At 40.2% G+C, this 13,404-nt stretch overlaps 1 protein-coding gene across 2 annotated transcripts; it reads right to left on the bottom strand.

Annotated features, from left to right (window-relative positions):
- Window positions 1–2,395: 2,395 nt before the first annotated feature.
- On the bottom strand, window positions 2,396–12,851 carry si:dkeyp-84f3.5 (uncharacterized protein LOC334144 homolog). 2 transcript variants are annotated; one of them, XM_031736896.2, is made up of 2 exons: window positions 12,604–12,851; window positions 2,396–5,053 (listed from the first exon to the last, which is right to left on the bottom strand). In XM_031736896.2, the coding sequence occupies exon 2, from the start codon at window positions 4,895–4,897 to the stop codon at window positions 2,957–2,959; it is 1,941 nt and encodes a 646-aa protein (XP_031592756.1). In that variant the 5' UTR covers window positions 4,898–5,053; window positions 12,604–12,851; the 3' UTR covers window positions 2,396–2,956. The 2 variants fall into 2 exon arrangements, with proteins under 2 accessions (XP_031592756.1, XP_039475790.1); XM_039619856.1 differs by lacking the exon at window positions 12,604–12,851 and adding an exon at window positions 8,902–9,268.
- Window positions 12,852–13,404: the final 553 nt, after the last annotated feature.

Genomic DNA, 13,404 nt, shown 5'->3' with positions numbered 1-13,404 from the left:
TAGTGGCATCACCATTTGCGTGCCACATAACCAGTGCAATAACCATAATGGGCCTTTTAAGTCTTCAACACTGCACTCACTATTGTGCTTTTTTTTTTTTGCTAGTCCTTGCCCCTTCATTTTTAAGTCTTGCACTTGTCTACCTACAGACCGACCAGACTACTGCTGTTGAGGTCCTTCATATCATTCAGCTGCCTCTTCCGAAGGTCTTTCTTCTAATGGTCACACTGACTCAGCTCAACTATCATAGCTGGTGGAACTCTGCTCTGGAGGGCCACCTCAACTAGCACTTGGGGCAAAGCCAAAAAAGGACTACCAAACTGGAGTACCTCCAACCATCGGACAACATAATTACTGGAGATGTAGCTGAATATATTATATAGAAATGTGTGACGGAGTACTTGGTTAAAATATACAGTGGCTTGCAAAAGTATTCGGCCCCCTTGAACTTTTCCACATTTTGTCACATTACAGCCACAAACATGAATCAATGTTATTGGAATTCCACGTGAAAGACCAATACAAAGTGGGGTACACGTGAGAAGTGGAACGAAAATCATACATGATTCCAAACATTTTTTACAAATAAATAACTGAAAAGTGGGGTGTGCGTAATTATTTAGCCCCCTTTGGTCTGAGTGCAGTCAGTTGCCCATAGAGATTGCCTGATGAGTGCTAATGACTAAGAGTGCACCTGTAGGTAATCTAATGTCAGTACAAATACAGCTGCTCTGTGACGGCCTCAGAGGTTTCTAAGAGAATATTGGGAGCAACAACACCATGAAGTCCAAAGAACACACCAGACAGGTCAGGGATAAAGTTATTGAGAAATTTAAAGCAGGCTTAGGCTACAAAAAGATTTCCAAAGCCTTGAACATCCCACGGAGCACTGTTCAAGCCATCATTCAGAAATGGAAGGAGTATGGCACAACTGTAAACCTACCAAGACAAGGCCGTCCACCTAAACTCACAGGCCGAACAAAGAGAGCGCTGATCAGAAATGCAGCCGAGAGGCCCATGGTGACTCTGGACGAGCTGCAGAGATCTACAGCTCAGGTGGGGGAATCTGTCCATAGGACAACTATTAGTCGTGCACTGCACAAAGTTGGCCTTTATGGAAGAGTGGCAAGAAGAAAGCCATTGTTAACAGAAAACCATAAGAAGTCCTGTTTGCAGTTTGGCACAAACCATGTGGGGGACACAGCAAACATGTGGAAGAAGGTGCTCTGGTCAGATGAGACCAAAATGGAACTTTTTGGCCAAAATGCAAAACGCTATGTGTGGCGGAAAACTAACACTGCACATCACTCTGAACACACCATCCCCACTGTCACATATGGTGGTGGCAGCATCATGCTCTGGGGTGCTTCTCTTCAGCAGGGACAGGGAAGCTGGTCAGAGTTGATGGGAAGATGGATGGAGCAAATACAGGGCAATCTTGGAAGAAAACCTCTTGGAGTCTACAAAAGACTTGAGACTGGGGCGGAGGTTCACCTTCCAGCAGGACAACGACCCTAAACATAAAGCCAGGGCAACAATGGAATGGTTTAAAACAAAACATATCCATGTGTTAGAATGGCCCAGTCAAAGTCCAGATCTAAATCCAATCGAGAATCTGTGGCAAGATCTGAAAAATGCTGTTCACAAACGCTGTCCATCTAATCTGACTGAGCTGGAGCTGTTTTGCAAAGAAGAATGGGCAAGGATTTCAGTCTCTAGATGTGCAAAGCTGGTAGAGACATACCCTAAAAGACTGGCAGCTGGAATCGCAGCAAAAGGTGGTTCTACAAAGTATTGACTCAGGGGGCTGAATAATTACGCATGCCATTACTCCACTTTGCAGTTACTTATTTGTAAAAAATGTTTGGAATCATGTATGATTTTCGTTCCACTTCTCACGTGTACACCACTTTGTATTGGTCTTTCACGTGGAATTCCAATAAAATTGATTCATGTTTGTGGCTGTAATGTGACAAAATGTGGAAAAGTTCAAGGGGGCCGAATACTTTTGCAAGCCACTGTATATGCAATGTTGTGAACAATGTGATTGACAGCTTTAAATGGCTCTTAAACATACTGTCAGCACAATGGTTAAGTTTAATTATGCTTAGTTTTGGCAGTTTGAGTGTTGTTACTTTAAGATTAATTTGCCTGATTTTTCATGTTCTTCTACTTAAAGTAACCAGGAACTTCCCTAGTTTTAACACTGCACTGTGACCTGCTGTCAACTAATAACGTTTTCGACTTTCGAAGAAAGACAAGTGTCGATATTTCCTCAACAGAAGTGGTTTCTTAGATACTATAATTCTTAAGTAATGCAAAAAAAAAACCCCACCAAAAAAACAAAAACAAAAACATAACTACAGATTTTTGAAGAGCAAAACATGATCTTGAGTTATTTCTTGGTACAACTTTATTGGCACAATTACCTTACTAAATGACAATGCAATCCTTTCAAAATAAAGATGTATGCATAAGATTTAAAATACTATTAAAAAAAGTTACATTTTTGCAAGTAAAAGATGAATGCAGCAATTTGACTTACACTGACAGCATAGGTAACCATTAAAAATACAATGGAATAAACAACATATTTACTTTCAACTGCAACAATAGTTTGAGACAGAATAATTAAAATAAATATGCATTCTAGCCATAACAGGCAAACACTGCATTTGTAACCCATTTTCACGATGATTTTAATGAAGAACTGATTTGGTATGGTCTCCACTTGTGCTTCATTTCCAAGTTTAATCTCTGAAATTCACCAAACATACTTTTCATGTCATGCCAACGGAAATTGTATAAAAGTACTTATATAAAATGACCAACACAAACAAACTTTACAGTCCATATTTAGAGTTATCCAATTAGATGCATTCTAAAGTCAAAAACACTCAACTCTCTACAGCTTAATTGTTGGCAGGAATAATGAAAAATGCGTCTGACAGGATAGTTACCCATTGTTTTCTGAACCATGAGAAGTCTGATGCTGAAGGAACGTCTCCAAGCATGAGAATGTCTCAGTACACTCTGTGCACTCATAGACAGCCTCTGAAGAACTTCCTTTATCATTTTGAGTATGGTCCATATAGTCATCCTCTATGTCCTCTGCATTACCCTTTTCCAAGACAGCATCCACACTAGTACCAGTGCCATGAGATGTTTGTCCAGCATCATTCACTTCCTCAGTGCTTGGGTGATTCTGAAGATGAAGCTCAAGGGATGAGGAATTCCTAAATTGAGCTGGACACTGGGGACACTTGTTGGGCTCCTTTTTGTGGTAACGCAAGTGCCGTTGGTACACACATAACAGCCCAAATCTCTTTCCACATTCCTGGCATTTGTAGTTAACTCTACCTGCTTTTCCTGATTGTTTATCATTTTGATTCTGCTCAGGTGAAGCTACAGCTTCATAATCAGAAGAGCTCTTGGTGTTTTCGTTAAGAGGGCTCATGTTTTTCTCACTATTACTAAGAGAAGTATATGGAGGACCTTTTGGTGGAGCTGTGTACAAGTGTTTTAAACCTGGCTTCTTATCCAATTCAGCTTTGTGATACATGACTACATGTCTCCTCAAATCGCAGCGCTGAGGAAAATGCCTACCACAAAATACACATGTGTGCATTGTACCTTTATGGTATCTCATGTGCCGGGATAAACTACTAGAATGATTAAAGACACGATGACAGTGCTTGCATGGATGGAGCTTTCCATTTGGATTACCCCCTCTTCTACGTCTGGCTTTAGGTTGGACCCTTTGCTTTAAAGGTTTTTGGGACTCTTGATTCATCTGATCTATTTCCTCCTGGGTTTGATGTGTGAGATGATGTTCCTTTAAAGCTGCTAACTTCTGGAAACGATCCCCACATAAACCACATCTATATGGTGTGAAAGAGTAGTCATTGTCATCGCTACTATGCCTAAAGATTTTAGTCTCCCCATTCTGCATATCAATCGCTGTGCCATTACTATGGCAGTTTTCAAGTTGCACATTGTGTAGGTCCTTAGAATTTATGTCAATGTCAATTTCGATTTCAGATTCAAATAAAGCATCAGGTTCTTTCCCCTTGCAATGGTAGAGGGAATGTGTCTGGAAATCTGACATCCAGAAAAAATTCAGTTTGCACTTCTTACAAGGATATGTTTTCTCAAGCTTTTTTTCCTGCTTATTCTCAGATTTACCCAGAGCTGTACCTTTGGAAATAGGGTGATTTTCTTTCTGGTGAGCATTCAGTGCATCTGCTTTCAGGAATCGCTTACCACAAAGACGACAGCAGTGAAACCTTTCATTTAAGTGGTCATGGAGGTGTCTCTTGAGATCCTGCCTATCTTCAAAGATTTTGCAACACAAAGTACATTTGTATCCTCGTTCTGTGTTTCGATATTGCTGGTGACGATGTAAACTCTGCAAGCTATTAAATGATCTGTTACATATTTCACAGCGGTAATGTCCCTGGCGAGACTTGTCTGAGTTCACATCTGACGGCCTTGGCCTGAATACCTCTTTGTAAGGAGCAGGCTGCGATTTTACGTTTGGAGATACTGGCCTTACAGAGGATGGGAAATGTGAATGTGATGGCAAAACTCCAGGAGATACTGGCTTCAAAGAAGAATGTGACTGTGTCAAACCATTCACAACTGTCAGTGTACCATTTTCTTGTAGCACATATTCTCGGGGGACTTCAAATCCGTTAGATGAGCCATCAAAGGAAAATGACTCCAAAGGTCCATGAACTGCCATGTGTGCCAATACATTAGCATATTGACTGAATCCGTCACCACACTCAGTGCAGATGAAGTTAATTTCTGCGGCTGAATTGGCTGAAGACGCACTGTTTCCAGACTTCTGCTTCTCCATTACGAAATGATTTTGTCCATGTACAGATGGCATCATTTTTTAACCGGTATGTACAAGTAAAACTATCCAGACACCAAGAAAACTGGTCTCCATGTGGCCATCAGTGGGTTTGCTCAACACCCTGGTATTTGAAAAAGATGTGTTTTACAAGATGCATGTTGACTCCTCTGCTTTTCCATGCTGGATTAGGACCTGGAGGGATGAAAGAAAAGTATTACGAAACAACTGACTCCAAAGTTTGTTTAAAATTCAAACTGTATGACAAGTAGTGCAAGTCAGAATTCATTTCCCATGATCTACGCTAGACAAAAAATAATGATTAATAGAAGTTAAACCTGCCTAAAACACCTATTATAAATTCTGTATCAATAGATCCGGTAAGGTCCAAATGACGTAAGTTGTGTCAGACAGTAAGCGTCCATGTGTGTGAAAGTTTTTTAGTCAAACATGTGAACTCTACCACAGAGACTTGCATTATAACGCACCAACTATCCATGCGCCTTTCAGGTAGACTTCAAAGACATGTAACAGAAATGACCAATCATCTGCGGCACCTGCAGTCCAGAGCACAATTACCAATTAACTGTGCATTAACTGCCAAAATGTTTCAGAGCTCGACTATATTCAATCAGTGCATCGGATAAAGCTATCTGAATAAGTCCCCAGTGATAAAGGCCAAGTCACTGGTCTGTGACCATCTCGCAAACACCTACCCTGACAGAACAATGTGTATTCTCCAACCAGTTGTTAGTGGTTGCTGGTAACTGCAGGTGTGAAATTGGTCACAAAAAGGTGTGCAGTGCTGAAAACCTTACGTGATCATTTCTGTCTACATATAAGACACCAACTCCTCTGCAAACTAATTCAAAGTGCTTCCACAAGTAGTGATACTGAATGTGACCGCCACTGGAGAACTTTTACTTTTAAGGCAAACATTTTTGTTTCGCATTTCACTTTAAGTTTTACTACAGTTTGGAGAATTAATAGTGAGACAAGTCAGTTTGTTCCATGCAAACTATGAGCACCCGTGACTTTTAGCTGCAGCCCCCTCTTTACAACTGATGAAACCTAGCACCAACCAGCAGGGAATAGACGTCCCACATTCCCAGTGACTGGAGGGGGCCAGCAGAGGAAAGGTCTGCTAAGGGTGGGTGCTGCAGTATTCACAGACACAAGAAAGAAAGTCTTTTAAGGACCATCATCTTATTTTGCTTATCCAGGCCCGGGTCGCGGTGGCAGCAGCCTAAGCTGAGAAGCCCAGATCTCCCTCTCCCCATCCACCTCCTCCAGCTTGTCCAGGGAACACCCGAGAGATAGGATCTCTCCAGCGTGTCCTGGGTCTGCCCCGGGGCCTCCTCCTGGTGGGACATGCCCGGAACACCTCGCCCAGGAGGCATCCTTGTCAGATGCCCAAACCACCTTAGGTGACTCCTTTCGGGGATCGGTAAGGATCATAAAGAACAATTTTTAATCTGCACATTAAAAAAGTAATGTTTTTAAAGTTTTCAAGTCAATGAACTAATGATCAGTGTCTTTTCTGTACATTATCAGAATTTAGAGCTTCTTGGTGTCACTGACCTTTCAAAACGCAGTAGCAGATCACATTTAAGGCTGCTTTTAGCCTTAGGCTGTCGCTTATAGCCTGTCACTGAGTTGTGCCATCTGCCCTTTTAGAATTCCCAATTCCAGCCCTCATCTTGTTGAATAACAGTATCTTGCATGATGATCAAGTAGGCATCATTTCATCAATCTAGACTAGGACTGGGCCATATCATACCGTTCACGGTAATACCGGTATAATGTTGGACAACGATAAGAAAATGAAATATCGCGATAGAATGTGGGTAAAACGCACATGCGCAGTGCCTTTGTTTTCATACGCACATGGCAGAAAAAGCATGGCGGCGACGGAGAACGAGAAGGGTGAAAGCAGATCGTTGAATGAAACGGATGAACCAGAATTAGTTTGTAAAAATGCTGCAACTTTAGTGGTGTGGAACTGGTTTGGCTTTCGTCCGTCAGATACACAACAAAGCACTACTTTTGGTAGCGCATGCTAGCGGGCCGTCGTTATTACCGTGTGTTTTGGAAAATACGGCACACTTAAAATCAATCCTTTGATTTTTCTGAGAATCGACAGTGCCCCTTATAATCCCGTGTGCCTTATGTATGAATTCTGGTTGTGTTTACTGAGCTTGAAACGATTTCATGTGGTACACGGCACTCGAAAATCTGTTAAATGTTTTAGTATGGCTTTGCTAAGCTACGAACCCGCACCGCTTGATGGTAGGGCTGTGCGATATGACCAAAATCTCATATCCCGATATTAAGACATCTATCGTCCGATAACGATATAAATCACAAAAATGTAACATTTTCTGTAAATTCTGTGAATGTCGGGCAGCTCGACTTGCGTGAAGTGTTTCCAGCTGGGCGTCGCGTACCTGGAGTCGAGTGTTTTAACTGATGCATGAAACAATACATTTTTAGCCGCCGTTTTCTTTGTGAGTATTTATTACACAGCGTGCTGCGGGGAAAAGCCTGTTCTAACGTTTGAGTCTAAGGTTTATTTTTTAGCACCTGACGGCTCTTTTTTGCTTCTCATCCGTAAATACTCTGCATCTTTCACGTGATTCCGTTTATTTTGAAAAGTCTCAACAGGATCTTGAGCTTTATTGTGAAAGGTTTATGTGGAAAATAAAAAAGCGGACACGAGGTGGTTTTACCGTCGTTGTTGCTAATGACAACTCATAAAAACAAGCGCTTGTCCGTCTGTAGTGTGGTTATATTAAATATAAGAGAAAGAGAGAACTTTAGGAAATTAATATAGCCACTACAGTGACCATCAAAATAATGAAAAAATATTGCCGTAAACAGTTTATTTTGCGACACCACGAAACAAACGATAGCGTAAAATGAAACGATAGACGTTTTTCTATCGTCATCCGATATATATCGTTATATCGAACAGCCCTACTTGATGGATTGTCGGAGCATTACGGCTACCGTAGTCGGGAGCCTCGCAGAGGGATACGTACTGTGCTTCAACATAATATTACCGTATTGTGTGTGTATAACCTCTTTTTAAGTTTTGTTGGTTATGCTGAGGATATGTCGGCCAATTTCTACTGGAAATGCTTTTGGTTAAACTGTCAGCAAGGAATTTGCATTTGCACTGTTAAGTTTTTATATAACTTTAATGCACATAAAAAACAGCTGCTTGTTTAAGTGAAACTACACTGATGTTTTGTTTTGGTTTTTTGCACTAATAAAGTTGTGGAGTGGTAAAGTATTTTTTCTAGTGTCAATTATATTGTCAGTTATATCGTTATCGCAAATTTTCAAATGTATATCGTGATAAATATTTTTGGTCATATCGCCCTGCTCTAATCTAGACCCATCTTGGCACCAGTGCAGACCTTACTCTGCAGACTGGACATTGCCCTTGATGCAGCAGAGGCACATTAAATTAAATGCCTTAGTCATTATCAAATTAAAATCAACAGAAGCTACTAATTGAATATTTAGTGTAACGCCTGGATTCATGTTACCCAACAACAAAATGGGAATAACCAAGGTCAAGTACACCAAGTGGCTGATACTGTCAAGTATCAGCATAAAAAGAAAATGTTGCGCAGACGTAGCTCACTTTACTAGAGTTTCGTAATGTCCTGGCGGTTATCCTAGGCTGCAAATGCTCCAGTTAAAAAACAGCATCTAAAAACACAACTGCCTAGTCCCTTATGATGTTCACTTCTATTTATTTAGTTTGTTTTCTCAAAGTGACCACTAGGGTAACTTTGCTCAAGCATCACAACAGCTAGCACTAAGTTTTACACGCAAAAATGAACTTCTTCATATTTACAACTAAATTCAAGCCTAACTACTGCTACTTCCCACTGTTTATTTTTTACTTTCACAAGTAAAAAAAACCAACATTTTTTTAACTTTAAAAAATCCATGCTTTCATCATGGTAAGAAAACCTCTGGTTTCTGGCTCATTACTTTACTCAAGCCGGTCACCGGTAACTAACACTTACCTTGTGGATACACTGCAGTTATAAGGAGAAGCAAAGAGACATTGTCATACTGCTGCTTGATCAGAAGAGTTCCCTTTCTGGACCAGCAAACACTGTACTCAACACAGTCTGGAACCACCCAAGACAACATTACAGTGACAGTCACCCCACTTGCGTGCACTTCACAGTGTCTGTGTCAACATTTCACACACACACACACACACACACACACACACACACACACACGCACCAAAGAAAGACTGTAGCTCAGCACCGACAATAAAAGCCCCACTGAATCTAGGTCACACTCAGGGAGGAGGACTTGGAAGTAGTCTAAGTGGGAAGGCTCAGCTGGTAACAAGAGGCAATGGAAAAATGAACATGATGATATTCCAAAAATCAAGTAAACAGCACCTTTTCATGCATGTTCACCCTGTATATAATTAACAATTACATTCTTTAGCAGTAAACAGATATGCTCACCCTTTTCCCAAAGTATTGGCATCTTCAATAGATGCTCATGGATTACGTTATGAACACAAAAATGGACTTGCACACTTAATGATCTCAGGGAACAATAATGGCTGAATGATCAGCAAAAGCTTGCCAATGAAGGTGATTTTTCACTTGATTCCCAATTAAGGCATTACATTAATATTAGCATTATGTTCTTCATTGCAATTTTATTTTCTTGTCTAATCTTTGCATACAAGTGACACTAAAAGACAGAAGTGTCTGCATTCTTTAAAATAAATGGGCGATTGTGGATCTGCTTCATTGGTTCATCATTATCAAATGGGAAAAAATAAATAAAAGCCAGGCATTTTCTGTCTGTTAGTTTGATTATCAATGAATTTTGTAATTGTAAGAATCTCCTCCCACCAAATGTGTTTGTTGGTGAAAGACTGTGAGGGAGAGCAAAGTGAAAGGGTAAAGAGACATGTGTGCCATTTTATTAAAAAATGGTTTTTAAAAAAGAATAAATTAGTAAAATCAGGATAGTGTTAAGCTGTAACACAGTCTTAGTTGTTCATTTAATAGCTACCCACTAATGGATATTAATTATGAAACCTAAATCATTCATTTGTGTATAAAAACAAAACAAAACCTCCCTCAAACAAGCTCTATTACACCACGTGCTGTAGATTGAGGGTAAATAATACTACTTTAATTGGTGAGCATTAATCCCATTCTCTACTTTGCTGGGAATGGCACTCATTATTTGCAATCACACAGTAGGAAGACTGAACCATGGATCAGATCACCCACCCCTTGTGCCCAGGTTTTAAATGGCGGGGAAATCTCTGTATATTGTTGGCTTTTATTTGGCATTTGCTTATCTTTTGCACAAAAAAGGTATTTTATCTACTCAATTTGTACACTATGTCTAGAATCAGTAACAATCAAACAGCTTTCTTGATACTAAAAAAAAACCTACTTCCCTTACAAGCACACTTGATTATCACCACCAGTAAAATTATAATCAATAAACATCTTCACCAAAGGACAATGCTGATAAAAACAAAGCAGCCTGAGTGACCTGGTTAGACAAGTAACCTCAGATGACAGTGCAGCCTCTGTTGCATATCCAAAGCAGTACACCACAATCTTGGCATCAAGGTCTTTGTCAAAGTTTAATGTGTCTTTTCCACTGGTTCAAAGTAATGTAGTGCTACCCAGTTTAGGAAGTCTTTTACCTTGTTCAGAGGTTTTTTGTTTTTTTATCAGCTATAAGGTGGATAACATCTACCTAGATTGGTTACATACAACAACAGTCCTATGAATGCAATTCTTTCTATATTTAATGTAAATTTTACACAGTTACATCTGTCCAGGGAGGAAGAATCAACCATTGTGAATCAATTTCACCTGCTTTGATGCAAATGAAAGTGATTTCAGACTCAGTTCTTTCAAGTCTGTTACCTGTACACACTGCTCAACTGCAAAACCATTGTTATTACAGATTATCTTGTTGCTGCCTGTCCAGTGCACCCATTTTCACTTTCATTTACACCAAAGCAGATAAGTGATTCACAATAGTCAAAGGAGTTTGCAAAGAAAAGCGTCTGGACTTCTTTAAGTTGCTTGAAGACGTTTCACCTCTCATCCGAGACTAACTATTGATAAACTATTGATTCACAATAGTTTATGCTTCCTAACTGAACTGACTGATAGTTCTGAAGTGAAACTGACTTTGTGTTATAAAGCAATGAATGAGCAGCATATAAACAGACATAAAATTGCTTTAACTTCAGACATATGCGGTTGGGGCATGGAAAGACCGAGAGCAGTAAGTGATTTAACCGACTATAATTAGCTAACATAGCTATAAGATGAACAGTGGATTGGACAGATATAAAAACAAACACACAAAAATTAAATTCACAATGGTGGCAAAGAGCTTGTCCCTCAAGGAATATCATCCCTTGTTTTGAGATACTTCAGGCTGAGTGCCAGTGACTAACTAACAAAAAACAAATCATAATATGCAAACACTGCTGTTGAGTTCTGTTTGTGCTGCAAAGTAAGACAACTAACCTATTTAACAGGCTGAAAACACTCAGGCTGCAGAAATATGAATGCAAGAATGCCAGGAAAAACAAAACAATGGTTGCTACTGGAAACATCAGCTCAGATGTCCATAGAAGAGAGTCTATACAGTGCGTCACCGTATCCACCAAGCTCACAAAGATGCACTGAAATCAGTAATGCAGTCGTACTCCTTTCGGCCCAAGTTACATGTCTAATAAATACAGTGATTAACAAAGGCTTTAGGAAAAAAGACATTATCTCCTCAAGCAATAATTTTTTCCAAACCTTTAAAACACTAAAGCTTCTGATTAGTCTGCCTTGAATTCTTCTCAGATGATTTCATTCCATGATAGCATATTTATTTATTTATTTTTAGTTTTCCTATTTTGTTTCTAAGAGATGCATTCAGGTCAGATGAATTAGTGCCTGATAGTCTGCAATGATGTTTTGAGAAAAAGGAGTGGAGCACAGTGTAAAAGTAGCATTTAGGCGAAAGCCGAGAATCAGTTTCATTTTCACGTGAAAACTTGCACATTAAGGGCAATATCGTACACCGTGAATGTGAAAGCACTGTTATCTACCTGACAATCAAATAAAAATATTTATATCCAAAAGAACAATCGTGCTAAATATTAATCAAAACAGTCGTGATTGTCATTTTGTCCATACAGCCCTAGAAGCAATATAATTATCACTGTAAAAAACAACAACAAAACATCAATTGTGCAGATTATGAAAGAAATACACCGTGCAAACTTATTTTTTCCTCTTGTTTTCCCCATTACAGATAAGAAGCTTCGGAAAGTATCATCCATCGCCATTAAACACAAAGAGACTTGTTTACGGTTTAGCTTAAGAGTACCGGTTTACAAAGAAGCTGTATGCCGCCGTTTGTCGTCTCGTTAGCATACTTTGTGAAAGTCATACTAAAATAAAATACATTATGCGCTGACAAAGGCTGAGCGAAAAAAAACAACGTTAAAAACAAGCGTGAAGGAAAGCCACACACGTTTTACCTTCGTCTAAAGCTGTGGGTTACCACTGTAGCCACACAGCTAACGCTAGGAGCTACTGCTGCTAGCCTGCGCTTCATAGTAGTGGTATAAACGCACTGCAGTTCGATATATATATCCAAAAAGGCATCTTAGTGTTCAAACTGTCACTCGAGCAGTCAACTTTGACATGACTTACCATTAAATCACAGAACGTCACAAATCACGCCTGCAGGGTCCTGCTTCCTTCCACTGTCGGGCTACTGAGTGCTGCAGGCCGAGGTGTCTCCTCCTGCGATTACTTCTTCCCATTACTGCGCTGCAAGTCAGCTTACCGGAGCATTAGCGCCACCTGCTGATCTGGAGTATGGACGAAAGAGCAAGCATTTTTGTTTTATTTTATTTATTTATTTTTTGTAATGAGCTGCTTCTCAAGAGGGACGCTGTTCAGAGGATCTAAGGATTTGGACGTGAAGTAACAGTAAAACCCAGGAGATGGCAGTAGTGCAAGCTCTTCTGGCGCCCCCCATGTGCGGCAGCCTGTTACAGCAGCTCTGCTCATTCTGAGTTTCTTTCTTTCTTATCTTTTTTCTTCTCATAATTTTTTATAACTAACGTATTAGTAATTAGACTCTGCAACTATGTTCTACCGTTTTGTGCTAGTTCTGGTCATTTTTCTTAGTTTTTTTCCACTTTATTCACCCGTGTCTAGGGACCCAGAGCAGGGATCCGTTGACAGCAAGGATCAGCTGTTAGCGATGCGTCCCACAGCGGTACTGCCGGCGGACAGACTCGACATTCCAAGCGAGCTGAGGAAGAAAAGACGGGGGTGTCGAGCTGGGAAGGAGCGCCGTCGCCCGAGAAGGAGACGTTATCAACCAGAGACAATAAAATACTGGACTTACTGTACTGAAGAGGCATACAGTTCATCACCTCTCCCTCCACTGGGCAGATCTGATCACAACCTGGTGCACCTTGTCCCTGTGTTTGAGCCCTTAGT

This window comes from Oreochromis aureus, linkage group 11, assembly GCF_013358895.1.
Source record: "Oreochromis aureus strain Israel breed Guangdong linkage group 11, ZZ_aureus, whole genome shotgun sequence".
Taxonomy (NCBI): Eukaryota; Metazoa; Chordata; class Actinopteri; order Cichliformes; family Cichlidae; genus Oreochromis; species Oreochromis aureus.
This window is presented reverse-complemented; position numbering and strand designations above follow the sequence as displayed.

Bases quoted from the DNA above. Each gene is read 5' to 3' on its own strand.
- si:dkeyp-84f3.5 (XM_031736896.2), bottom strand. From the start codon at position 4,897: ATGATGCCATCTGTACATGGACAAAATCATTTCGTAATGGAGAAGCAG.